Source organism: Diabrotica undecimpunctata, chromosome 4, assembly GCF_040954645.1.
Source record: "Diabrotica undecimpunctata isolate CICGRU chromosome 4, icDiaUnde3, whole genome shotgun sequence".
Taxonomy (NCBI): Eukaryota; Metazoa; Arthropoda; class Insecta; order Coleoptera; family Chrysomelidae; genus Diabrotica; species Diabrotica undecimpunctata.
In genome coordinates this window covers 160,860,464-160,886,103 of record NC_092806.1, presented here as the reverse complement: position 1 = coordinate 160,886,103, position 25,640 = coordinate 160,860,464, and the positions used below count along the sequence as shown (strand labels likewise).

Sequence of the window (25,640 nt, the reverse complement as noted above, 5' to 3'; positions counted from 1 at the left end):
CACTAAACTTTTACATAAGCCTGAATCATTCAGGTCATATTAAAACGTTCTAGATTTTCCTGAAATCGAGGCACTTGAAACCTTCCAGAGTAAGTTTGGATATAATAACGTGTATTGCTGAAGATCTTAAATCGTTTGAAGTCGAGAGACCTCTAAAATGTTTCAGAACAATTCTCAAAAATTGTGATTTGTCTAGAAGTTCCTAATAAGCTTCTGAAACATAGTAAGTAGCCCTAAAATGTTCCAAACTTGTCCAAAGGACACTGTAAGTAGCCCTAAAACGTCATAAACTTGTTTATAATTCTGTAGAGACTTTTGAAATGATCCAGAACAATTCTTAAAAGGTCTAAATTAATTTAAAATTATTCAAAAGTGTATGTGTAATTATTCCAGGTATTCCTGAAGTTCTAAAGAAGCGTGTCAAATCTCCGTTCAGGGTTATCGGCTTTTTTAAGTTCCAGAACAATCCTGAAAAATTTTAAGTTGTCGTAAACTTCTTTAAAGTTTCTAAAACATTCTAATTACTGCGGAAACGTTCTAAGCTAATCTGTAGTCTGTTATGGGCACCTAAAACGTTCCAAGAAAGTCTCTGTGTTACGCTTACAGCTTTCCAGAGAGTACTGAAACGTTATATATCTTATTTAGCTCCAGAGCTATACAGAGACTTCTGAGCGGTTTCAAAATAATTCTAGACTATGATAAACTTCTTCAAAGTACCTTATTTATTCCAGACACTTCTTATACGTTTCAAATTATTCTTGAAGTCTTGTAGAAAGTCCAGAAGTTCTTGAAGTTGGTCCTGAAATATTTCAACTGTCTTTGAACTCATCCAGAGGTTCTTAAAGTATTTCTGAATAATTATAAAATTTTCTAGGCTGGCTAGAAATCTCCCAGAGGTTGTTGAAATGACCCCTGAAGTCCTTTATGATTTTTTTTTCTACAACTTATACTTACATTTTAGTATACTAAAATAAAATGAAAATGTGTTTCCATTATTTTATGCGCATCCCTGTATTACTCTCAATGGAGCACATAAACATATTTACCTGCAAAGTTACACATAATGTGTGTTGACAGCATGAATCATTATCTCGGACAGGTACGCCATAAATCTCCATATCGGAATCTATCACCATATTTGTAGTTGACAACAGATAATATAGCGATTTAATGCCCGGCATTCATCGTTGTAAACTGACCTGGATAAATACATGTTTTTTTAATTACAAATGCATTTAAAATGTATCTGTGCGATCTGTAGTATAAATAATTCATCTGCATGTTATAATAGCTTCACCGATGTGAAAAATTTTTTTACAATAACTTTAAAATTCTTCAACATACTACAATAATAATAAATATCATTTGATTAAGGTACAAAAAGTTTTTGCTGCTTAGACATTTTAATTTTATTTCACCATCTCTTATCTTCATTTTCTTTCTTAGTATAATTTGATTGATATTGATCTTGATTACTTAAGCATGGTCGTAGAGTTAGTATTTTAGAAGACAGACATTTCTAATGATTTTTCGGAGACTTTTGGAGAACTTCATAGAGGTATAGAACCTTTCAGAACTACCTGAAATGCTTTAGAACTACCTGAATTGTTTTAGGACTATCCTGAAATTTTTCATGCGCTTCTAAAGAACTGCAGTGATGCCTGGAATGTTTCAGGAGTATATAGGAATGATTAAGGGGCTTCTGAAGAGGTTTCAAATAAATCTATAATTTTTCAATTATGTTCTGAAATATATAATGGGGTTCTACAGTACTTCATGCAAGATTAGAAAGTTTTAGTACTACAGGGCTCCTGGATAAGTCTGCTACTAGAACTTGGATGACTTTAGGAGGAACGATTTAGAAGCCCTAAAGGTATTTTTAGAACAGCCCTGGAGATGCTTTTATAGAACTTCAGGGTTGTCTAAAACCATTTAAAGACTGTTTGAGATTGGTATGTTTTAGAAGGTTCTATAATAGCAAAGTTCAGGGTAATTTCTAATTTTTTAAGATCGTTCTGTGATATTTTAGATATGTCTGTAGGAGTTCAAATCAGTTAGAACAGTTCAAGATACTCAAAAATTATTTTTAAACTATTTCGCGGAATTTTATATCTCTGGACGGTCTACAATGATTCAGACGCTTCTGTAAAGATTAAGAATGATCTAGAATGGTCCATAATTGTTCTGGGTCACTTCAGAATGTCTCTATAAGTCTTAAAACAAATTCGAAAGTTTTAAGGATACCTGGAATACTTCAAAGTCACGTCTTCTAAGAATTTTTTGAAATTTCTGGATGCCTTTGGCGGGTATGGAAGAATTCTAGATTACTTGGAAAGCTTTGAAAGGCCTAAGATATTTCAGAGCAACCTGAAACTTAATAGATTTAGAAAGGCTCCAGATTAAAGCAGAAATCTGAATTTGTTTCGAAACTATCTTACCGATTTTTCTATCAGATGTCGCTATTGCGTCCATAACGAAGCCATGTTATTGTTGCTTCTAATAAGACAGAGAATTTTATTTTTCACGTTAAGAACGGCTATGAATAACTATTCTGATGAGACTTATTAAGTCGAAATACGTATCAATAGATACATAGACGCTTTGAACGTGAAATCAAATCTTTTCTGTCTTTTTCATTTTATTCGGATCTACTCTGTATGAGTACGAGAAACAAATTCGTTAGGATTTCTGCCTAGATGAATAGACATGTCGTGGAATGCAAATTTTAGATTCCCCATGTCTTCTTTAACATCTTTATCATCGTCTGGTCATGTCTTGCAATTTTTAGAAGGCTCCAGATTAAAGCAGAAATCTGAATTTGTTTCGAAACTATCTTACCGATTTTTCTATCAGATGTCGCTATTGCGTCCATAACGAAGCCATGTTATTGTTGCTTCTAATAAGACAGAGAATTTTATTTTTCACGTTAAGAACGGCTATGAATAACCATTCTGGTGAGACTTATTAAGTCGAAATACGTATCAATAGATACATAGACGCTTTGAACGTGAAATCAAATCTTTTCTGTCTTTTTCATTTTAATAGATTTATTTTGAAACTTTTCAAGGACCTATGGAGGATGTGTGGGATAATTCGGCTCTACATGAAATACTACAGGGTTCCCTTAAGTAAAAAAGTTTCATGCTAGCTATGGTACTTTCCGGAAACTTTTGGTTAAAATTGAATAATCCTAATTTTTCTCCTATATATGCTTTACAATATTTTAATAATACATTTCCCTTAACTACTCAGAGGTAACTCTTTATTACAACGTTCCGGAAGGTGTCTTAACTATAAAGACACTATTTTTATTGTCTTCCACAGCTTTTCTACCTTCTTTATTAATTAAGTTTTTCATATTTCTTTTTAGTTATATCGTTTGAAAAATTTACTCATTGAATGTGTAAAATTGAAGATTTTTATTGTTATCCAGTTTTTCTCAGAAACTTTTATATTATAGTTAGAACCGTGGATCTTTGCGTTTCCTGCATCAGTTGAAGCCAATCTAAAATTTTTCTGGGCTTATGCAGAGACTTTGAGGAGAAAAAATATGCATATAATATTGCAGCACTACCTGATTCTTTTTGGGGTTATCTAGGAGCATCTAAAGGATTTCAGGAATGCTTGGAACATTTCAAAACTGTCAGACATGCTTCTGAAGAAGTGCAGGTCAGCCTTAAATTTTCAGGATTGTCCTGAAACCTTTAAAGGACTTGCTAAGGATTTTATGGAAGTATTGAATATTTTGGGACTATCTTGCTCTTCCTGGGACTTCTGAAGCACATCAGGGAAGCCTGGAAAATTTCATAATACTCATTTTCTACCGATGTAAAATTAGAGCCACTGGATCTTTATTCTGATGAATTGGCATTAGATTTTCTAGTACTATTATTATCAGAAAATTTAACAGATGGTAATAAAAACAGCAGAAGGAAAAAAGAAAAAGGGGTAGACTAAGAAGGAGATGGTGAGAAGCTCCCGTACACGTCAGCGACAGAAAAATAAAGAATTAGAAAGGATGAACGATCGACGAACAACAATAAAATAACAAAATTTTACTATAGACTATATAAACGTCTTAACAACAGCTTGACTAGCAATTGTATCGTTTCATAGTTCATTCATTCGTTCAAAACATTCGCTTTAACAGTTAGAGATTCTTTAGAAAAGTTGTGGGTTTTCTCGTAATTGATCGATATATAAATTTTCGATATATCGAATAATTTTTAGAAGGTGCATTTTAGCCTATCAATTTATATTAAATGGCAGTAAAGGCACAATAACTCCCGTCTTACATCTTTCTTACTTTTTATGTTCTCAAATCTCTTTTCAAATTTTGATCAGTGTCATTATGACACCGCTGAACCACTTTCGCATCTTTCCAATCCAGTTGTGTTATTTCAAATATTTTCAATTTCGTATATTTATAGCAGATTTCAATTTAATTGTTGAGCAAGGTATTTTCTCTAATCCAACTGGCCATCTTTCAGCGGCTGAAGAATAACATTACAACACGATGGAGTGTCTCTAAAAATAACGCCTCGTAGTAGAAACTGAAAAGAAAATGAGCATAATGGATTGCCTAGATGATGGGTGGGTTTTTATTTTTGAAAGCCAATAATTCACTTAAATGATGTGTGGCATGTCGACATATTTCGATGCATAACAGAAAACTGCAACCGAAGAACCTGTGCATTGCGTAATATAGATGATATAAAAAGTTGTCCAACAATATTATGTTGAATATGATAAGATAATCGTTTGTTTTCGCCGTAATTGTGCATTAAACATGTAAATTATGTGAATTAAAAAATAGATATATCAAAGTCGGAGATTATGGAATACCATTTTTATTTATCGATTTTTTTCGAAAAGTATTGGAATAAATATAAATAAAAAAATGGTAAAGCGTGGCCAAAAGGTTTATTATACAGAACTATTGTAATAAACTTTAAAAAATACATACATAAAAATTTATTTTATGTCATACTAGTTTATTATGTTTTTATTGCTTAGTTACCAACTACGTAATAGAGTACTAATTAAAAAACAAGAGGAACAAGCAAGGAACACGGATGCAGTTTTTGTAATAAGACAAATAAAAGAAAAGTCGCTGGAATACAACAAACCAGCATATATGTGTCTGATAGATTTAAAGAAAGCGTTTGATAGAGTGAGAATTCGGGACGCGATACATTTATTATATGAAAAGGGAATATCACTGGATTTAGTAAAAACCATTGAGAATATATGTATAAAGATAACATACCTATGGTAAGATGTAAAGGAACACTATAGCAACCTATCAAATATGAAACTGGCATTAGACAAGGATTTATCTTACTTTCATGTCTAACGGGTGCTTCTTCATTCTTCTTTGCTTCCACTTGAAAATCCTCTTCGGAAAAAATATGTCTGTTTATTGGGAAGATACTCGTTTGTCGAAATCCATTAATTGCCCTTTCGCCACTTTTGGTCTTTAAGTAAGCTTAATCAAGCAGGTCACTGATGTCAAAAGAGATATTGGGCTATTATTTTGCCTTAAAAATTGACGAATTTCTTCAATGTAGAACATTTTCAAAGCCCCCATTACGGATTTGTCGAGCGGATCTTGTGTAGTATGAGGCGGTAAGTACAATTACGTGGTTTTTCCCTAGCAGCGATAATACCTCTAGGTTTCTCGTGTACGAGTGATGCCCGTCCAAAATTAAAAGTAGGGTAGGGTTTTCGGCACTTGGTTTTACATAATCGATGAAGTGGTTAAACCACGGCCTAAAAATGTCGGTTTAAATCCACTCTGATGGATGGAAGTCAAAAATACATCCAGGTGGAGCTCCCTTCTTTAAAAATTTGCTGGCATTATTGCGAGGGAATATAAGCAAAGGGGGCACATAATCTCCACTGGAGATCATACACAAAACGCAAGAAATTAGAGACTCTCGCTCTGCAGATGTCAGTGATCCTATTTGCCACTTTCCTCTTTGGGAAAAAACCTCATGACACTTTTGAGTGAAGTATGCTAAAAACACTTTCGTCGAAGTTAAATATTTGATTTGAAAAGTTGTTTTCGTCTATTTCTTTTTCTAATAGATAAAAAACTCGCCAACGTTTTTCTTATTAAAGCCCAGTGCCCGTGAAAACGAAGTTCCCGTAGTTTTTCGTAGGCTTAACACGTCCTTATGCCTCAATCTAAAATGTTTTAGCCAGTCCTTTCCAGCGGTTTTTTTTTGAGTAAAAGAATGGAGTTTGGAATGTTATTTCTCCTGGTTAACTGGAATGCAAGACCTCCCAACTGGTTAATCTATAATAGATTTTCTTCATTTCCAGACCATGTTTCACTAGCTTTTCTTCCATGTGATCTAGAAAAATAGGTTTTCTCCCTAGTTTTGTTTGTCATACCTCACCAGCAGCACCATCTTTCTTACAAAGCCTAAAATGGTTGGCACGGAGCACGTTGAATGTTCTTTTGTTTCTAAGCTGCTATCACTGCTTTTTCATCTCTTCTACGTTCTACTTCTTACGTTGTAGCGATGTAGTTGGGGCATTCTGTTTCATTTTATTAATCATTTGATGCATTTCTGTAATAGATAAAACCAATTTTAGGAATAAAATTTTTAGTCAAGTAATATAAAATTCACGGTATCCATACCTTAAAGCTTACGTACGTCATTCATCTACTTAATTAAACAATAATATTCAACTCTAAATAGACGCTCTTTTAAACTCTTTTCTGCACAAAGCAAACTTTTTGCAACATGTGATTTTTTTCCGGATTGAATGCATATTGAATCGTCTCTCTGGTTGTGTATTCTTAAACCATCCAAAACCATTATTTTATTTTTTTGTTCACATGTTTATTTATTTATTGTTTTAACATTTATTATGTAACAAAGGCAAGGTAGTAAGACTATTGTTGTTGTTATAATTTTTTGGGAAAAGCTCTTGTACACGCAAATTAAGAAAGAAATTCAAGACAAACCACTACTTTATAATATTGCCTCCCAAAATTAATTTTCTCATCGCACTGCTGAGAATTGTTCATCTTACCATCGAACAATTTATTTTCTTTCTTCTAAACGGCTCCTTTAAATGCCTCTTGGGCTCTTAAAAAAGAAAAATTGAACCTAAACAACCGGTTGTATAAACAAATTAAAAGAATTTGTCATTCCGGCGGTTAAAGAATGTTTATCTAATATCAACAAACATAAAAGATCCATGAACTCCCGTCTCCGTATCCGCTTCAACATCAGAGTACATCCAGAAATTCGGCTTATTTTTATCTCGAAGAAGTCCTAAACTATTCAAAAGATCGATGAATGTACGGACAATCTCGTAAATAAATCGTTTGTGTCTATTTTTGATTTTATTTACCTATATACTTGGATTTCGAAGGAGTACGTAGCGGGTAGCTGACACGGAACATTTAATTTAGTGGCTATAAATAAAAATAACAAGAACTAAGAAGTTATTCTTTCATGTTCGGAGATTTTCTAGGCTGTATGGTTGATGGCTTGCATTAAATAATCTTGTTTTGACTTTATGTTGTAGACATGTGCGGCAATTTGAGTCAGTCTGAACTGTATCCGATGGTAACCCTTCATTATTTATATGCTGCTATAAAAATATATTTCATAATACGAAACGAAGACGAACTAAAATATAAATTGTTGATCGACCTTACAAATAACGTAAAATCATCTTACCATAATACAATATTTTAGTTAATGAAATCATAATTGCTATTCTAATCTTTATTCTCCATTGATTTGGTTTTGGTATGTCATTCTATTCATAAATTTCAGTAAAAAGCTTTTCCAGGTCATCAAAGTACTCTTTTTCCATTATTTTAAGGATTTAGATAGGCAATTGAGGTCTTTTTTCATTATACAGGGTGAGTCCAGGTGTACAGGTATATATACCCTGTATATATATTTTTTAAAATGCAATAAGTGATTTTCAAACTACATAAATAGCCAATGAAAACGACATATGCGACAATGTTGTCGCACTTTTATTAAATTTTTAGTGAACGATCAAATCTTACCAAAAATAGAACAACCATAATGAAGTATCAAATTATAAGGTAATTAATTTAAACAAATGTTATAAATTTTAAACATTTTAATTGAAATGATAAACTGAGTCACTGCACAACAAAAAACAGTAACTACTAACAATAACGAAGAACAATTTAAAAAAAACTAAAAATATGTACATAGTTATGATAAACCCATAAATTAGAACTGGAAAAGATACAATAATGGTAACAAAATAAAAATAATTCAAAATAGATTTTCGAAATGGAACCCCGCAGCCTGTACACATTTTTGTTGCCGAATTGTTAATTGACGTATTGAATTACGGATACTCTGGGAATCGTTTCTAATAGTATTACAACAATGTATAATTGTATCAATTAATTGTTGTCGGTTATTAATATTCACTGCGTAAACTAGTTGCTTCAATCGTTTCCAAATATGGTAATCAACGGGATTGAAATCAGGGGATCTTGAAGGCCACGAAATAGGACCTGCACGTCCTATCCACCTGTTGCGATAAACATTATTGAGATGTTGTCTCACTGCCAGTAAAAAGTGTGGGGGTGCCCCATCATGCTGAAAATACACCCCTCGGATAGCAACGTTCGCGTTGGCAAGCAAATTCGGCAAAATATTTTGTAGAAAGTTCAAATAGACCTGCCCTGTTAAAGGACCATCAAAAAAGTGAGGCCCTACTAATTGGTTATTTATGACACCAATCCACACGTTAACCGAAAACCTTAACTGAGAACGACGTTCTCGAGTAGCATGGGGATTTTCTTCTGCCCACACATGTGAATTTCGTGAATTATTTATCCCGTCTCTGGTAAATTGGGCTTCATCTGTAAATAGTGTCCTGTATAGCGTTGGTCGATTATTGTTAATCCATCTACAAAATTCCAACCTATCGATCTCATCTCCAGCATGTAGTCACTGAACCATTTGAATGTGATATGGGTATAGATTATTTTTTTGTAAGACTCTACTTACTTTTGATTGAGTAACATTGAGTTCTCGACTTACTTGTCTAGTGCTTATTGTAGGGTTCATAGTAACGGCGTCCATAATGTCATCTTCCTGCGCTTCATCTACATGTCGCTCTGTTGTTCAACTAGGAAAAGTGCCATTTTCTCGCAAATAATTAAAAACTGACCCAAATGTTGGATGACTGGGAGTTCGACGATTAGGAAATCTCCTGCGATATTCTCTACTAGCAGCCCTACCATTCCCATTACAGAATCCATAAACAAATATTATGTCTGCATATTCTGTGGTCGAAAACTGATGTGGCATTTTGTTCGAAAGTAATAAAAGCTCTACCAAAACTAACACAATTTACTTAACGTAGACATGACAGAAGAAATATGTATTCTTGTACACATAAATAACAATTGATAATGACAATAATGGCAATAGGTATAAAACATCAAACGGTCAACGCCAACCTTCATTTTAAACTTTTTTAGATTTATTTTTATTTAGTACAGTTGATGCAATGTATTATTATTTGACATAAAATTTTAATCATTTACAATCAACAAAAACTAATACATACAAGAGGTTTGACTTTTTAATCAATTTAATTTATTATTTATCGAAAATAATGCCCCAATACGATCTATGAGTAAAAATTTAAAATTGAAAAACAATTGATTCTATCGTATAGATAATACAAAGTGACAGTAAAGATGTTAATTTTCTACGTATTAGATTATGTTGTAGGAACTCATTTTAATTAAAATGTTTGAAATTTATAACATTTGTTTAAATTAATACCTTATAATTTGATACTTCATTATGGTTGTTCTATTTTTGGTAAGATTTGATCGTTCACTAAAAATTTAATAAAAGTGCGACAACATTGTCGCATATGTCGTTTTCATTGGCTATTTATGTAGTTTGAAAATCACTTATTGCATTTTAAAAAAAATTTATACAGGGTGTAATATTTAATACGAATCCCTAAATTAATTTTTCCAAAGCCAGTCCTGGAATTTTTTAGTTTAGCTAATACCAGTCGAATGCTTGATAGTAGTGTACTGTATCATGCAAAAATTAAAAAAATCAAATGAGCCGTATAAACACTACAGTAAAATGAAATAAATGGTCAATTACACAAATCACCCTGTTAATTAATAAAGAAGAGGAGTTGACATTTTTTAGTGGCCACATGATATGCTCCCTGAGGGACTCTACATATGGTAGAAGTATGTAAAGTTCCTCATGACTCACCCTGTATGTGGTCGTCAATGCATATAATATTTCTTTCTTTGTAAATTCTTTTTCTTCGAAAGGTACGTACTGTACGTGTCATTTTTCATCTTCGAACGTGTAGTTTTTTCTTTGTAATCTTGCCATTTCTTTAATCAGTTCATCTATATTTAGATATACCGTTTTTAATGTCGTTTATTTTGAAAATTTTCAATCTATTTACATTTTTCTTTAAAATAAGTTTTTTTCTTCCTAATATTTATACAATTTTTTGTTTCAGATCTTCGGGAATAGTCCATAAGGGGGGAAGTAGCATCCCCTTGCCGGGCTCCTCTCTACCAGCTCGGAGATGTCCTCCGGACAAAGTTCGCCCGGTGGCAAGCAGCAGTCGGAGCACCAGCCCTGCTTTGTCCATGATACCCAGAGCACCTCCGTCTCAAATAGCCAGTCCATACCAAAGCAATAACCAATCGCAGAAAAACTCGATGCTAGACAAACTGAAGCTGTTCAAGAATAACGAGAAACCTGTACCGGTCAGTAACGGAAAGCGAACTAGTAGCTCTAGTGGAGTTTCCTCAGCTAGAAGTGAAAGAAGTGATTCAAGTATAAGTCTGGAGCCTAATGTTGATTTGAAACCAATTCGAAATACGTCCCGGCTAAAGCAGACGCGGCCTGGTAAGCCAGCTCAAGTCAAGAACAGTCCGAATTCTACCAAAAAAGAAGTAGCTACCAACAAATCTAACAAAACGGCCGCTGATGTAGAAAAACATGCTTATAAAATAGCAAATCTTCCGGCTACTAAGTTAGCAGAACCAAAAATCAGAGTTACCGCTAGTAAAGAACCTCCACCGAAAGTAAACCATGTGCCCATACATAACGGAACCGCTCAAGCAGTTCCTGGTACAGGCATACCCAAACCAACTGCTGCTGTGAAAGGTACTACTAAGATAAGTAGAGACGTCAGCGTTAGTTCATTTAAAATTCCCAACAGCACATCCATATCCAGAGAGAGCTCTCAGGTATCGTTAAAGCAACAAAAAGCTGCGGTAGCCTTAATTTCTCCGATTAAAAATGAAAAGGATACAACACAATTGTCAGAAAGCAGTCACAGTGCTAGTACCGGTCATCACAGTAACTCCAGTGAAAGTTCTGTCATCTACAAACCTTCCAGTGAAAGCGGTTCAGAGTGCCACAATGTTATTCCGAATAGAAAAGAACCTGTTAACTATATCACAGCTGTAACTGACCAATCACCTCCCCCTCCTGCGCCTCAAACACCAAAAGAACCTCCCAATGACGAAAACAAGGACCAAAATAGCGACAAAGAAATTAACAACATATCGTACAATAACCTAGTGAACAGAGAAAAGCTAGATATATCGAAAGAAACAGAAAAAGATATCCTGAATCATATCAAAGACGTATACCTAGAAGAAAAAGATGATAATTTATCAATAGAACCAATGAGGCCTTTACTTCGAGGATACTGCAGTACATTAACTTTGCCACCACGGCAGCGACAGTACCAGAGGGTGCAGCCCGACGGTGGTTCCGATTATTGTGAAATTTCTTTGGCCAATGGGTACCTTTCGGATGGGGAGGTGTTGAGAAATACCGTTGTTATGGATATAGGCGATGGGTATTTATCTGAAGGAGGGTCCATTTTGTATACCAGAAGGTTACAGACTATGCCAGCACATCTACCGAATGGGTGAGTACAAAAAATCACTATATATTATACTATATATTTAGGAAATGTGATGTGTTACTTCAAAAGTTTTTTATGAGTTAAAACTTAAATTTTTGAGCGTAGTATTCAGTAATGATTTGGTATGAATTCATCTTAGTAACTAGACTTGTTTTCTGATCACTCACTAATGAGTTTTTTAATATATTGTTAATACACCTTTGTTGTGATAAAATATGAATACAGACAGAAAATCAAAGGAATATTAAATGTCTGAATCTTAATTATACCTATTTACAATATCTTTACTTTACATATTAATATTTAATATATTATCCACTTCCACCGAAGTTCTGAAAATTGACATGCTAAATAATGCCGTTTCATGCTCTCCCTCTCTCTGTATACTCTTCTAAAATGTATTGTCTTCAGTCATTAGAGCATAATCATCTCCCGATATGAATATAGAAGGCTTCCCTCCACATAAAGTGTATTAAATTTGGAGCAACGCATGGAGAGCGAAAGTGGCCTCCGCCATTTACAGGATATCTTTTAAGGATAATGGATAATCGGCGAGGGACAGGATTAAAATTAATGCCGGAAGGGATTACTCATCCTTTTTGAAGGACGAAAAGGGGTCCGGTTTCGCTGCAAGCGTCAGGGTTTAGCTTTTTTTGCATTTAGTCACGAACGACTAACCACGATTATTGAAACTGGAAATTTAAACTTAAAGGTTTAGACGATGCTTTGTAAATCTGTGGATTCGTGGGTATTTAATAATGATATTATCTTTCTATATATAGGGTCTTTAATTTTATTAAGCCGTACATATCTGTACATTTAAATAAAATAAACCGTGTATGAGATATCATCGAAATGTTTTATCCGTTTGAAAGGCGTCTGGCGCATAAATCAGGTTTAACTTAATCGATGGCATGGGTTATGTTGGCTTTGAGAGAGTCTAACGAAGAAAACCCCTCAAGAAAAAATCTAACGGGATCAAATCGCAGGATCTTGGTAGTCAGTTCCCATCACCTCAAAAGAAGTTAGTAATTGTCGATTTATAGTGCTCTTCGTTGACGGTGATATCCTTAAACGTCGGTAAAACGAACTTATTTTCATTTCTTTTCATCCTTAGTATTCCCTCCAATTCGCCAGTATCACACCTTCCATATCCATTTTCACCACAACGTACCATTCATTTCTTGGTCGTCCCTTTTTCTTTTCTTTCACCTTCCGCCTCAAAGATCATTTTTTTGGCTCATTTTCATTCTAGCATTACGATCGTTCACCTATCCAACTACAGTATGGTTTCGCTAATCCAGACACCTTCTTGTTTAGTGATCGCTGTAATCCGGCCTGGCAATGGGGTTCGATCGCGGATGTAGGTGTGAGGGCTGACAGAAGAGCCAACCTGTCGTTAGTCTTTTGGTTATCGCCTTTCGTGTTGGTACAGTGTCAATTTAGCGCGTTCGCTAACATCATGGCACTGCCACGTAAACATTCAACATCAACAATAAAAGTAAATTGCGGGTTATAGAAATGTTAGATAAAGGTGACAGCTACCCTATCATTGCTGGAAGTTTGGTATAGGCAGGTTAACTGTGTTCGACCTAAAGAGAAACAAAGACAAAATCTTAAAATTAGTAAGCCTAATAGAACGTTTTCCCGGTGTACGAAAAGCACTTAAGATATCGAAAAATTTCCGTTTTAGAAGATGCTTTGTTTACGTGGTTTTTGAAATAAAGACGGTTATATGTTCCTGTAAGTGGTGATATGATTTGTGAGAAATCTCGTGTTTTTCATCGCCAGATTACAAACTCCAATATCGAGTTTAATGCAAGCTGGGGACGGTTAGACAAATATAAAAAACGCCACGAAATAAGACGTTCAAAAATGGCCGGTGAAAAACTATCCAATGAGGAATCCGCTGTCGGACCATTCCAACTAGAGTACAGAAAGTTATTAACAGAAAAAAAAATTAACAGCGGAACAAGTGTACAATGCTGACGAATCTGGTTTCTACTGGCGATTATTGCGCGATCATACTTGATTAGCCTCTGCCAATGAGAAGTCGACTTCCGGAAAGAAAATGATGAAGATAAGAGTGACATTCATGCCCTATACAAATGCGGCTGGAACCCATAAACTTCAATTGCTTGTTGTCGGAAAATCAAAAAACCCACGGGCATTTAAATGAAAACGTCTTCCTGTTTATTATCGTGTACAAAAAAATGCTTGGGTTACGAAACATTTGTTTGCCGTGGTATGTCGTGTCGTGGTAGTGGTTTAAAACGGAATTTGTTCCCGCATTCTGTCGCCATCTTTTGCCTCTTAATGTGCCTCCTCAGGCACTTTTATTGTTAGATAATTGTCCTGGGCATCTATCAGTAGATGAACTTATCTTTAAATACGGTAATATTTTTGCAATGTTCCTGCCAGCTAACACCACGGCCTGTATACAACCGTAAACATATATTACAAGGTAAATTACCGCAAATTACTTTTGGTTAACTGTCTCTCATTACGTTCTAACAACCTCATCGACATATTAAAATCGATATCTTTAAAGGACACTGTTTTTCTTTTGGCTAATTGCCGAGCCGATATTAATGCATCTCTAATTAACAAATCATGAAAGAATTTGCACCCTGAATTTCTTACTGATAATGATAACCAGAAGATGATGTTCTCATAGCCAAGATTTTTAATAGGTTGAGGGGACCCAATCATCCTCAAATAAGTGAAGCAAAAGCTCAAGAATGGACTGCTGGTGGTGCCGAAAGTGAGATACAAAGATATGAAGTGTTAACTGATGAGGAGATTGTACCAGCGGCTATGTGTAAGGACGATGAGCAAGATGAGAACAATAGCTCTACTGCAGTTCTTTGTGTATATAAATTCATTATTTCTTGATTCGTTTCCTCCACCATAAATACCTCTTCTGTCACTTTGATGCTTTGTCTTGTTTAGTCATAGTTTAAATCTAGCTTGTACATCGATATATAGGTTTTACAACTTTTCTATTAATACGCTTCTTGCTGTCAGTATTCGTGTTAGGCTTCTTTTCTATCTCGGTACTTTCTTTAGCCATATTTCTTATAAGTCCTTTTATATACTCTGGAGCCGATGCTTTATTTATAGAGTACTTTTAAGTAAATCCTAGTGCCTATTATGTTTTTAGTATTGAAACCTCACTTGTGAATAATTGTTCTGAGATAATTAAAGACTATATATTCTTCGTACTTAAAGTAATAATTAATGCTGTTTTTCTCGGTAGCATAACAATAGAACATTTTAAAAGCAAAATACTCATTTCTCTGTTTTTTATAACTCTATATTGGTTTCCAATAAAGAAAATAAAGAAAATGTAGCGTTCCACGTCCATCACTCTTCGGCTTTCACAAAAAACCGTCTAATAAAACTGCAAAACCTACTGTAATAATAAAAGTCAAGAACAAAAAGGTCTGCTCAATAACGCGAAAGAAAATAAGCGACCTTAAAAAAGGGAAACGAGAGGTCCATATTTTAGAGTCGTAAAATTCAGCTACGGTTACAATGTCGGGTTTAAGCTTTGCTTTAACATAAAATTACGTAAAAAAGAAAACATGAGGTAGATTCTCCGGAAATATTTGGGAAGGTTTTTCTTATTTCATGTGTGCAGACACAGATAGATACTATGTTGAAAAATCGGCCATATTACAGTACTGTTGAGAGACTAAATGTATTAACAAAAATTAAACTGAATATATAAACACTTACCGTTGATTGTTACGTCAAAAAAAAATGGAAATATGGAACGCACACGAAGCAAAATTCACACAAAATAAAATAAAGCTTTGTTAATATAAAAAAAAAATGTATTCTTAACAATTATCTGATCAGATCAAAAACTGCTTAATGACAGTACCTATTATTGTATATATGCACCTTAAAAAAATAATAAAGTTTCAAACGTCCACAATAAACTAAAACTCCAGCAATTTCATATGAATATGTAGTTCCTTTCAAATATCTTCTCTTTCAAATCTCTTCCATACCACTTTAGTCTTTTTTGTTCTATATATGTTAGTATGTCTGTTTCTATTTGCTTTATTTCGTCATTACTTCTCCTATCCATTCTTGTTACTCTGAGGATCTTCGCAGGCATTCCATCTCTGTTGCTACTATCTTACTGCTGTTTTTCTTGTTTATGATCCAATTTTCAGCCCCAGATGTCATAATACTTCGCATTAATGTTTTATAAATCTGTGTTTTTGTCTTCATATTTAGGTGTCTATCCCACCATACTGAGTTAAGTTGTCGGATTGCTGTTCTTGTTTGTCCTAATCTTTGTGTAATTTCTTCCTCTGTTGTTGCCTTTTTGTGCCGTGATTATAAACCCCGAGTATTTGAATTTTTTCTTTTGATTATTACGTTGTCATCAATCTGTAGATCTTCTACGTTTTCTTCACTTGTAGATAGGTACTCTGTTTTCGCGAGGTTAATATCTAGGCCAGCCTTGGTATATTCTTCTTGTAGTTTCTTCATCATGTAGCTGAGGTCGTCTTGGTCTTGTGCAATCACTACTTGGTCGTCTGCAAAGCGTATATAGGTATTCGTTCCGTACCGGTACTCCCATGCCTTCGCATTTTCTTTTCCATGTAGTCAAGACTTTCGCTTATATCTCCAGTTCCTTTCAATATATATTAATAAAAATGAATCGCTGAAATATTTGTATGGGCATCACTTCAGAAAAACTGCACCAAATTAAATAATTTTGTTATGTTTGTTATTATCAGGGGAAGGTTTGTGTAAAAGATATATATACATCGGCTTAGAACGTCTTTTGACGTTGTCCGATACCTAAACACCATCTCTTCCTATCTTCGCAGTCGTTTGTTGTTAAATTTCTTTCGCTCATGGACTTGTTTACGCCGTGTTGCCATTCTAATCTGGGTCTTCCTCTTTTCCGTCGACCTATCGGTTGCCATTCTATTACTTTTTTGGGGAGTCTTGATGCTGGCATCCGTTGAACATGCCCATACCACCTTAATTGTTTCTTCTCTATATCTTGAGTTATATTTCTTTCTATTCCCATACGTTGTTTTATTACATCATTTCTGATTCGGTCTCGTCTGGAAATACCTAAAGATCTTCTCATTGCATCCATCTCTACTGCTTCTATTCGCTTTTTGTTCTTTTCACTAATTCTCCATGTTTCAGCGCCATAAAGAAGAGTAGTTTTAATCATGGTCTCATATATATTAAATTTCCTTCCTTTCGTTATCTCTTTACTCCACAGTATATTACTGAGACATCCTAAGACTTTCTTTGCTTGAGTGATTCGTTTTTCTATTTCCCGTGTATCAGTTCCTGTATTGTCAAAGGCAACACCCAAGTAGTCATAGCTCTGACAGCAGGAAATATGTTGTCCGTTTTCGAGGTCTATGTTATCTGACTCGTTTCCAATACAAAGATATTTGGTTTTTGTTGTATTGAAAATTGTATTGAAAAATTATCTTGTGTAAAAGATAATTTTCAAAAAAATACCTTAAAAACCGTTTTTCTGTCATTTTAAATTGCAATATAACTAATAGATGGCGCTATACTATGCCTAACAAAGGAAGCTATGATTTAAAAAATAAAAGAGAGTTCTGTTATAGAGATTTCTGTTACTTAACAGACTTGAAAGAGAAGTTAGGCAGCTTGCAACAATTAGTATCATTGTCGAAAGTTGCTGAAGATCTTCACATCTTTGTGACTATTCTACGTCTGCAAGACATTTTTGTACAATTTTATGTAAACTCTAACGATGTTTAGATCATAATATTTGGGAATTTTCTGGTTTGTCGCGGAATTTCGTACATTTATTGAATAACTCTATAATAAATTTAAAATTTGTCGTTAAAAAGTTTTTGGCTTCTTACTCGCAGAATTCATGCTATCTTTAAGTTAGAGTTTAAGAAATTTTCCAGAAATGTTTTGTGATTTTATCCAAAATTTTCGAACAAAAAACCATTATCAGAGAATTTGATAAAAGTTTGTAGCATTTGACATCGAGGGACGAGCAGGATCAACATCGGGACACGACTGGAATAAATTTCTCCGAGTAAATCTCTTTTTCTCCCGGTTAAGCCGATATTACCTCCCTCACTTAATCCGACGCGCTTTTTCCAAAGTAATAAAGTACGTGACCACGACGGTGATGAATGGGAATTCGGCTGATGGTGCTGGCCTATTGTGTTAAATGGCTTTTCCGTACAATAACATTGTTGCTAGTGTTGCTGGTAGCATCACAAATCACCTTGCAGGCCATTTAAACTCATTTCCACCAAGGACGTCGCTCAGGGGGTTCAAAAACTGATTAATAAATTTTACTCCATTCCGTTCATTCTTACACAAGAATACAAACGCATATATAATATAACCTAAATTATTTATAACTTTCTGCATTCTTTATCACTCTTTAAAACATTGTCTAAAACATTTTTAAGCCATTTTAGTTAAATTTGTAAGCAGGAGCATTTTTTGTCACTTATCTCATACAACTCATAGACAAGGTCATTCGAAATACCTCATTTGTCTGTGTTATCAAATCATACACAGGATCAAATCTTATATCCAACCATGGAATTGTGAAATATATGTATTTACAAGAACCAACTTGTAAGGTGTCAAAATTCCGGTACGTTACATCTTGTCCATCTTTCCGTGCTACTACTTTCTCATACTTAAGTGTCGTGTGGTCTGTTTATTCCTTAAGCCGGAATAGTCGAGCCATTCCGATGGTGAGGATTGAGGGTTAAGTCTGTCGGGGATCGTAAACCACAAATAATTAATAATTATTTTAATAACAAAGCATTTTGAAACATATAAGTAAACATCTATTAAATCTATTAAATCGACACCTCACATGAATGTATTGTATTTTTTAATAACGTTAGGTTGGGTGATTTCAACTTTTGTTTTAGCTGCAGCTGAATACCTTCGTACTTTTTGAATGGGTACTATTCCAAATTTATTTGACAGCAAATTCACAATATTATCATTCCACTGTAGGGCTATTATTTTTTATTTTCAGTTAGGAGGCTCTCGTATGCTCCTCTCTCTCTTTCTTTCATTTCATTTTTTGCTGTGAGTGGGCAGTTTTCCATTCTATCCCGTCTAACAATACCTGTTGCTCCAAAATTCACCTCTTAACTTTTCCATTAAATTTACGCTGTTGAAATAGTTGTCAAAAAATAAAGAAAATTGTAGATCTTTAAAATTTTCTGACAAAAAAATTGAAAATGTAAGTACAATACAGATAACCGATCATAAAGCAACCGTTATATGCATGCCGCTCGATCTAAAGCAAAATTTAAATAATGTAACTAAAGAATATCAAGTTATAAACTACAAAAAATTAAATAATGATCTAAAAAACTATCACTGGAAAGAATATAATGATTTGAAAAATGTGAACGCCAAATGTAACTTATTGTGTAAAATTCTTAGTGAACTTATAAAGAAGAACAGCTATATTAGAAAATGCAAAAAACGCGAATTAAAGCGTCAATCTTGGATAACAGCTGGATTGGTGAAATCTATAAATACTAAAAACTTACTCTATCACAAATACGTCAAAGATCCAGATAATATAGATAAAAAAACTAACTATCTTAGTTACAGAAATCAGCTCAATAAATTATTAAAAAGCGCCAAAAGAGATTATTTCAGAAATCAGATTTTGAAAAACAAAAATGTATCTAAAAATTTATGGAATATAATAAAACATTTGAAAACTACAAAAGAAGAAAGAAATATTCCAGAAATAATTACAGAAAATGAAACTAGTATTAAAGACAATACAACTATCTCAAATACTTTTGTTCGTTACTTTACAGAAATTGGAGAAACATATGCTAAAAAAATAATACCACCTCAATCATATACTCCTACATATAAATATTCAAGCCATTCAATATATTTGACACCGGTCTCTGAAAGTGAAATAGAAAGCATTGTAAACAACTTAAAGAATAAGAAGTCTCCGGGAATTGACAAAATCACCTCTCAAACAATAATAAATATAAATGGACAAATCAAAAAACCATTAGTTGAATTAATAAATCTAATATTTGAAACAGGGGAGTGTCCGGATAAGTTTAAACAAACTATTATAACTCCTATCTTTAAAAAGGGTGATAAGCGTAGTTTATCTAACTATAGACCTATTTCACTAATCACAACATTAGCAAAAATATTTGAAAAGTCACTTAAAACCCGACTAACTACTTTTTTCAACAAACATAACATTATATCATCTTCACAATTTGGGTTTCGTGAAGGTATTTCTACAAGTGATGCAATTACAGAACTTGTTAATCACATATATGATAGAGTTGACAAAAATAAACCTACTGCCTGTGTATTTCTAGACTTAGCGAAAGCATTTGATACGGTCAGCCATCCGCAATTGCTAGAAGCATTGGAAGCGTGCGGAGTACGCGGAATTTCACATAAGTTAATTCAAAGTTATTTATACAAAAGACAACAAATTGTGAAGGTAAATAACACTTACAGTGATCAGCTTATTCTACAATGTGGTGTACCCCAAGGAACAGTTTTAGGTCCACTATTATTTAACGTACATGTAAATGACTTATATAACGTAAACACCGAAGGAAAAATAATCAGTTTCGCCGATGACACTGCTATTATGTATGGTGCAGACACTTGGAAAGATTTAAAAAATAAAATTGAAGTTGATATGTTTAAGATAGTTCAATGGTTCAACTATAAAGGATTGACAATTAACTTTGAAACAACATTTGTTATTCCATTTTGTAGTAACAAAGTATCACTACCTTCATTTAATCATATAAACATTAACTGCATGGAACGTAACATAACGATAAAAACAACCTCTAATATAAAATATCTGGGCATAACTATAGACTCACATCTAAGATGGGATAAGCATATGAATGAACTAGCAAAATGCTTGAGAGCTTTAGTTCCAAAATTCAAATATATAAAATCAATAATTGACGTAAAATATTTAAAAATATTATATCACTCTCTTGTTGAGTCTAGAATTAGATACGGAATACTTGGCTGGGTGGTGTTTTAAAAACATACTTAAAAAAAGTTGATATTTTACAAAAGAGAATACTAAAAATAATATTATATAAACAACGTACTTACTCAAGTCATCTTCTATTTATTGAAGCCAAAGTAATGGACACAAGACAACTATATATGTATTCCATGTTAGTTTACATATATAATAGAAAACATATACTTCATAAACTATGCCACCCGTATGAAACCCGCAATAAAACAAATAAACATGTAAAAACTGGAATTAGCAAAAAAAGATTAGGTCAAAGATATCTCCTTTATCAAGCTCCAAGAATATTTAATGCCTTACCTGATAAATATAAAATATACCTAATTACTCTCAACTCACTAATAATGATAAAATCAATATTTAAAAAATATATTCTTAATTTGGATCGCAGCTATATACAAAATTTAATGGATTAAGCAAATAATAATTCAGTCATAGTAATAGTAACTAAACTGTTTAGTAATAGTTTTTGATTATTGAAAGTTATAAAATCAAAATAAGTATAATTTTCATCATCAAAACATAAAAATGCGTTATACAAACTGAAATACAGAATTATTGTATAATTAGATTTATTTAATTATTTATATGTAATTATTGGATTGTTAATGTATCAAATACACAATGCACACACGACGCCCGTGCTCGACCATTTTTGGTTTTAACGGGTAGTACCAGATGTTTATTTTTTGATGTGTAAATAACATACTTAAATTATTGTTCTTTTTAACAATGTATATGAAAAATTAATAAACATTATTATTATTATTAATAGACTCTCTTACGCCATATTTGTTATTATCATCAGTTTCTGCCCGTTCTTTCTTTTTTACCTTGATAAATATCCAAATTCACGCAATATCCGCTAGTTGTAGGGAATCATAGATTTGTCAATGGAGAAATTGGGTGCTATAGGAGCATATCTGACAAAATTGTCATTAACCATAACCGTCAAAGGTGTTAGTTTCCCCATTTTGTCGTTTTTAGGTAGATTGTTATTGTCCTCTACTCTACATGAATGTACCTGAAAATTTGTTCAAAACGATTTTGACGCATACAGTTTGCAACGAGATTATTATACGTATCTTCCATCGTTTCCCAAAACATTCTTCTTCGTGAGACAGGTACATATCCACTCAAGTAAAGAATGCCTAGAAATGTGTATATTTCATTTGTCCCAAGTTTCAGGATAGCATTATTTTGCATGTGCATACATCACTGTATGTTTAACGATATGTTCGACAATGGATGGCGATAAGAAGAGTTAAAAAAACTCACTCAACTGGATCACTTTCTGACGATAATGATACGAAAGGTAAATAAGTTGTAGCAAAATCTGATTTTTCAGTTTTATCTTTTACTTCGAAGTCACTCATGGTTTTGCTCCAATTTCTCTTTCTTTAATTTTTTTGACCCCCTTTTTCTTTTTTTTTTTTCCTTTATCATCAGTTTTCGCTTCTTCTATAATCTCTTCCCCTTCAGATTCATTTTAAATAGGCTCTGCAATATCTACTTCAGCTATTGCGTGCAACTGACGTCGACTTAGCCTATCTGGATCATAACAATCTTCATCCTCAGAGTCCTCATCAGTATCGACACTATCATTATCGGGTGGTGAGATGTATATATTGGATGGTAAAATATCATATTTATCCAATCGCTCAATTTTATCCAATAATTCTGCTGTAGTAAAAGGTTTCTTCCTAAAAAATAATTTTCGTAAATGATGTGGCATGTGTGCATATTCAGCTTTAAAAAATGAACAAAAGTTACTCTCACAAATGTTTAGTCTATACTAATCAATAAAGACATTTCAACTCGCCGTGAAGGACCTTTAAGTGCCATGGGTCGTTATCGACCCTCTGGGCATAAATGGGTTAATAAACTGTCAAATTAAATAAAAATATTCAACCAGATATTTCATTTAAATGCTGGTTTAGCGATTATCAAGGGAAAAAGGTCCTTATATCGTATATATGTAGACTTAAGTTTGGCCATTATCTTATATACTAAAACGCTAAGCCCTTTTCTTGTCCACCACTTTACTCAAAAACCATATTAGATAATTAAAATATTTTTTCGGAATATTATTAGTATTACGTATGAGATTGTCAAGATATACTTTTGGTACAAAAATTCACTTCCGGTTATGAGATGACCGCAAGTTAAAATTTACTTTAAGTTTTAGACCCCACAATGTATACATGGATCGAAAGGTCTCGTCGAGACGAATCTAAATATGTACTTCCGGTTGCGATCCGACACCGGAAGTGACCCGAAACGGGCATAAAACGTCAAGATAGAGCAAATCTGACACCGGATTCGTGATCAGCATGCAAAATTAACTGCTAAATGATATCCATGTCGACATTTGATGAACTAAAAATTGCATTCCGGTTTTGAGGTCGACTTCCGGTTTCGTTTTTATTAGTCAAATCAATAGAGAATTCAACGTAGAGTTCAAAAATGTAAGTTCACGAAATTATCATTTATAGTTTTTGAGTTATTGATAAAAATATTTTTACTTCCGGTCATTGTATATATTGTATATTTTTCTCGCAAAATAAAAATTTTGCGAGAAAATTTTTAAATCAAATGTTTCTCAAACAATGTCACATCTTTAATGTAAAACTAAAATTGTGAAATTATGTATAAGATACGTTTGGTTATTCTATTTTTTGAGCCTTTTTTCCCATGGTTTGATCTTGTTTTGTTATTTGCTCTGAAAGACCCATTTTTGAGTTTATATATTAACATTTTCTGTCCATTATTTGCAGTGACTAGTTTTTACACTTAAATTTTTTCCGCGAAGTTTTTTCCTCGTTTCCTATCTTTTTCTTAGTCTACCACTCTTCTTATATTATGTATCTCTGTTTCTATCAATATTGTAGGTATAATCGAGGTAATCTGTATTATTGAATGCTTTAAATGTGACGACATTTGATCCCAATTTATCTTATCTCTATTAAAACCGACCGGATGGCTGTGCGAAGTCTTTTAGTTGGGAAGAAGTTCGTTAGTAGAGTATTGTTTGCTGAAGCTTAATTATTTTGAATATTGATGTGACCTCCGTAGAACAATGTGCTTGAAAATATTGCGTACGATAACAACACTGAAGAACAACCAGCCGCTGCACTATATCTTAAAGCAGAACTATCAAGCCCTACAAATATGAGGTTCTACTATATTTCCCATTTCATGTTCAACTCTTTTTGTGTTCTAACAATCTTAATATTCTTACTTTGGCTACTTCCGTGTGTTAAATAATATCATTGTCTCACAATTGGTTGTTCTTCTATATTCTCCTTTAATGCCTTCAATTTTTTTTAAATGAACAAACACTTAAACTTAAAATTACCCCCTTTTCGAGACGCCATTGTAACGATTTGGCTCTCGCTCACACCCTCCGAATTAATGAACTTTACGTGTATCTATCGAATGCACCAGAGCAGATCACGTCACGATTTTCCTTTTTTCTTCATTCTATTCTTTTATGATCGAGCATCAGGAAGAGGAAGTTATAATTGTTCGTTATATGATCACGAAACATAAGTTACGTCGTTAGACCGTGGAAAAATTAATAATTTATTAGACCGGTGATTACAAATCTAAGGAAATGTATCTAAAAGGTAATTTTCACGATTTTTTCTATATTTAGAAATTGTGTTATTATGTTCTTTCTGATATTCTTTCTATCTCTTTCCTCGTTCTAAGGATTAGGTATTTGTTGATAGTTACAGCTTGTTGCTTCTTTCAGGAGGCGTCCTACACTTCTTCTTTTCGGTTTGCAATTTAGTGATTTTTTAGACAATTTTTATCCATTTGAAAGCACACTGAACTGTTGGCTTAAGCGAATTGTGGATTTGTATCTGTCCCAGAACTAGGCTCCATTGTTTCCTATTCTTCGCCTTGGTGTTCCAGTTTCGTACTTTTAAGTTTTAGATGAGGGATGCTTCCTCTCACTCAATCTCTCTATGTGGCCTAGCTATCGCACTCTACTTACTTTGACGGCGGTAGTTCTCACAATTATAGTGTCTGCGTCATATTCCATTCTCCTTCACCCCTTTGTATGTATATTTAGGAATTTTAACATACATGTTTCTCTAAAAACTAAAATAAAAGTTATTGACCCTACACAGAACAACTACTTATCTTAACAAATGTTAAGATTGCGCAGAGTGAGTCGACGGCTTGTCGTGATGGGAGATCCAGGAGTTTGCGGCTTGATTTCAGGGAAATAAATTTTGAAAGTCCAAGTTTTGTCTTAAACTATGACCGTTGACAAGAAGTCGACACATTCTTTTCAGCATTCCTGAGTGTCAAAAAAAATGCCTACGATGCTCCTTGCAAAATTTGTCTTCTTTAATAATTTTCACATCTTTAGGAATGGTCCTACCTTTTTACCATCACCTCTTTTCTTCTTAATATGTTATTACTACTCCAAATCTCTGTCACGGGATATGAAATCATATCCGTAAACCATGTACACAGTTTTATAGCTTTTTGATGCAGACTTGTCGAGTTTTAACAAAAACTTTTGATTCACCCTTTGCTCAATTTGTATTTAAACATTTTTTGGGCACGAGCAATTTTTCACCTCCGTTAT

The 25,640-nt window shown here is 33.5% G+C and overlaps 1 protein-coding gene across 8 annotated transcripts in view; it reads left to right on the top strand.

Moving 5' to 3' along the window:
- The window catches only part of sick (sickie), a 677,587-nt gene that overhangs the window by 445,500 nt on the left and 206,447 nt on the right, over positions 1-25,640 (top strand). For all 8 annotated transcript variants that reach the window (XM_072530832.1, XM_072530834.1, XM_072530833.1 and 5 more), the window contains one exon: positions 10,531-11,961. In XM_072530832.1, coding sequence (XP_072386933.1) covers positions 10,531-11,961 — 1,431 coding nt within the window. The remainder of the gene's footprint in view (positions 1-10,530; positions 11,962-25,640) is intronic.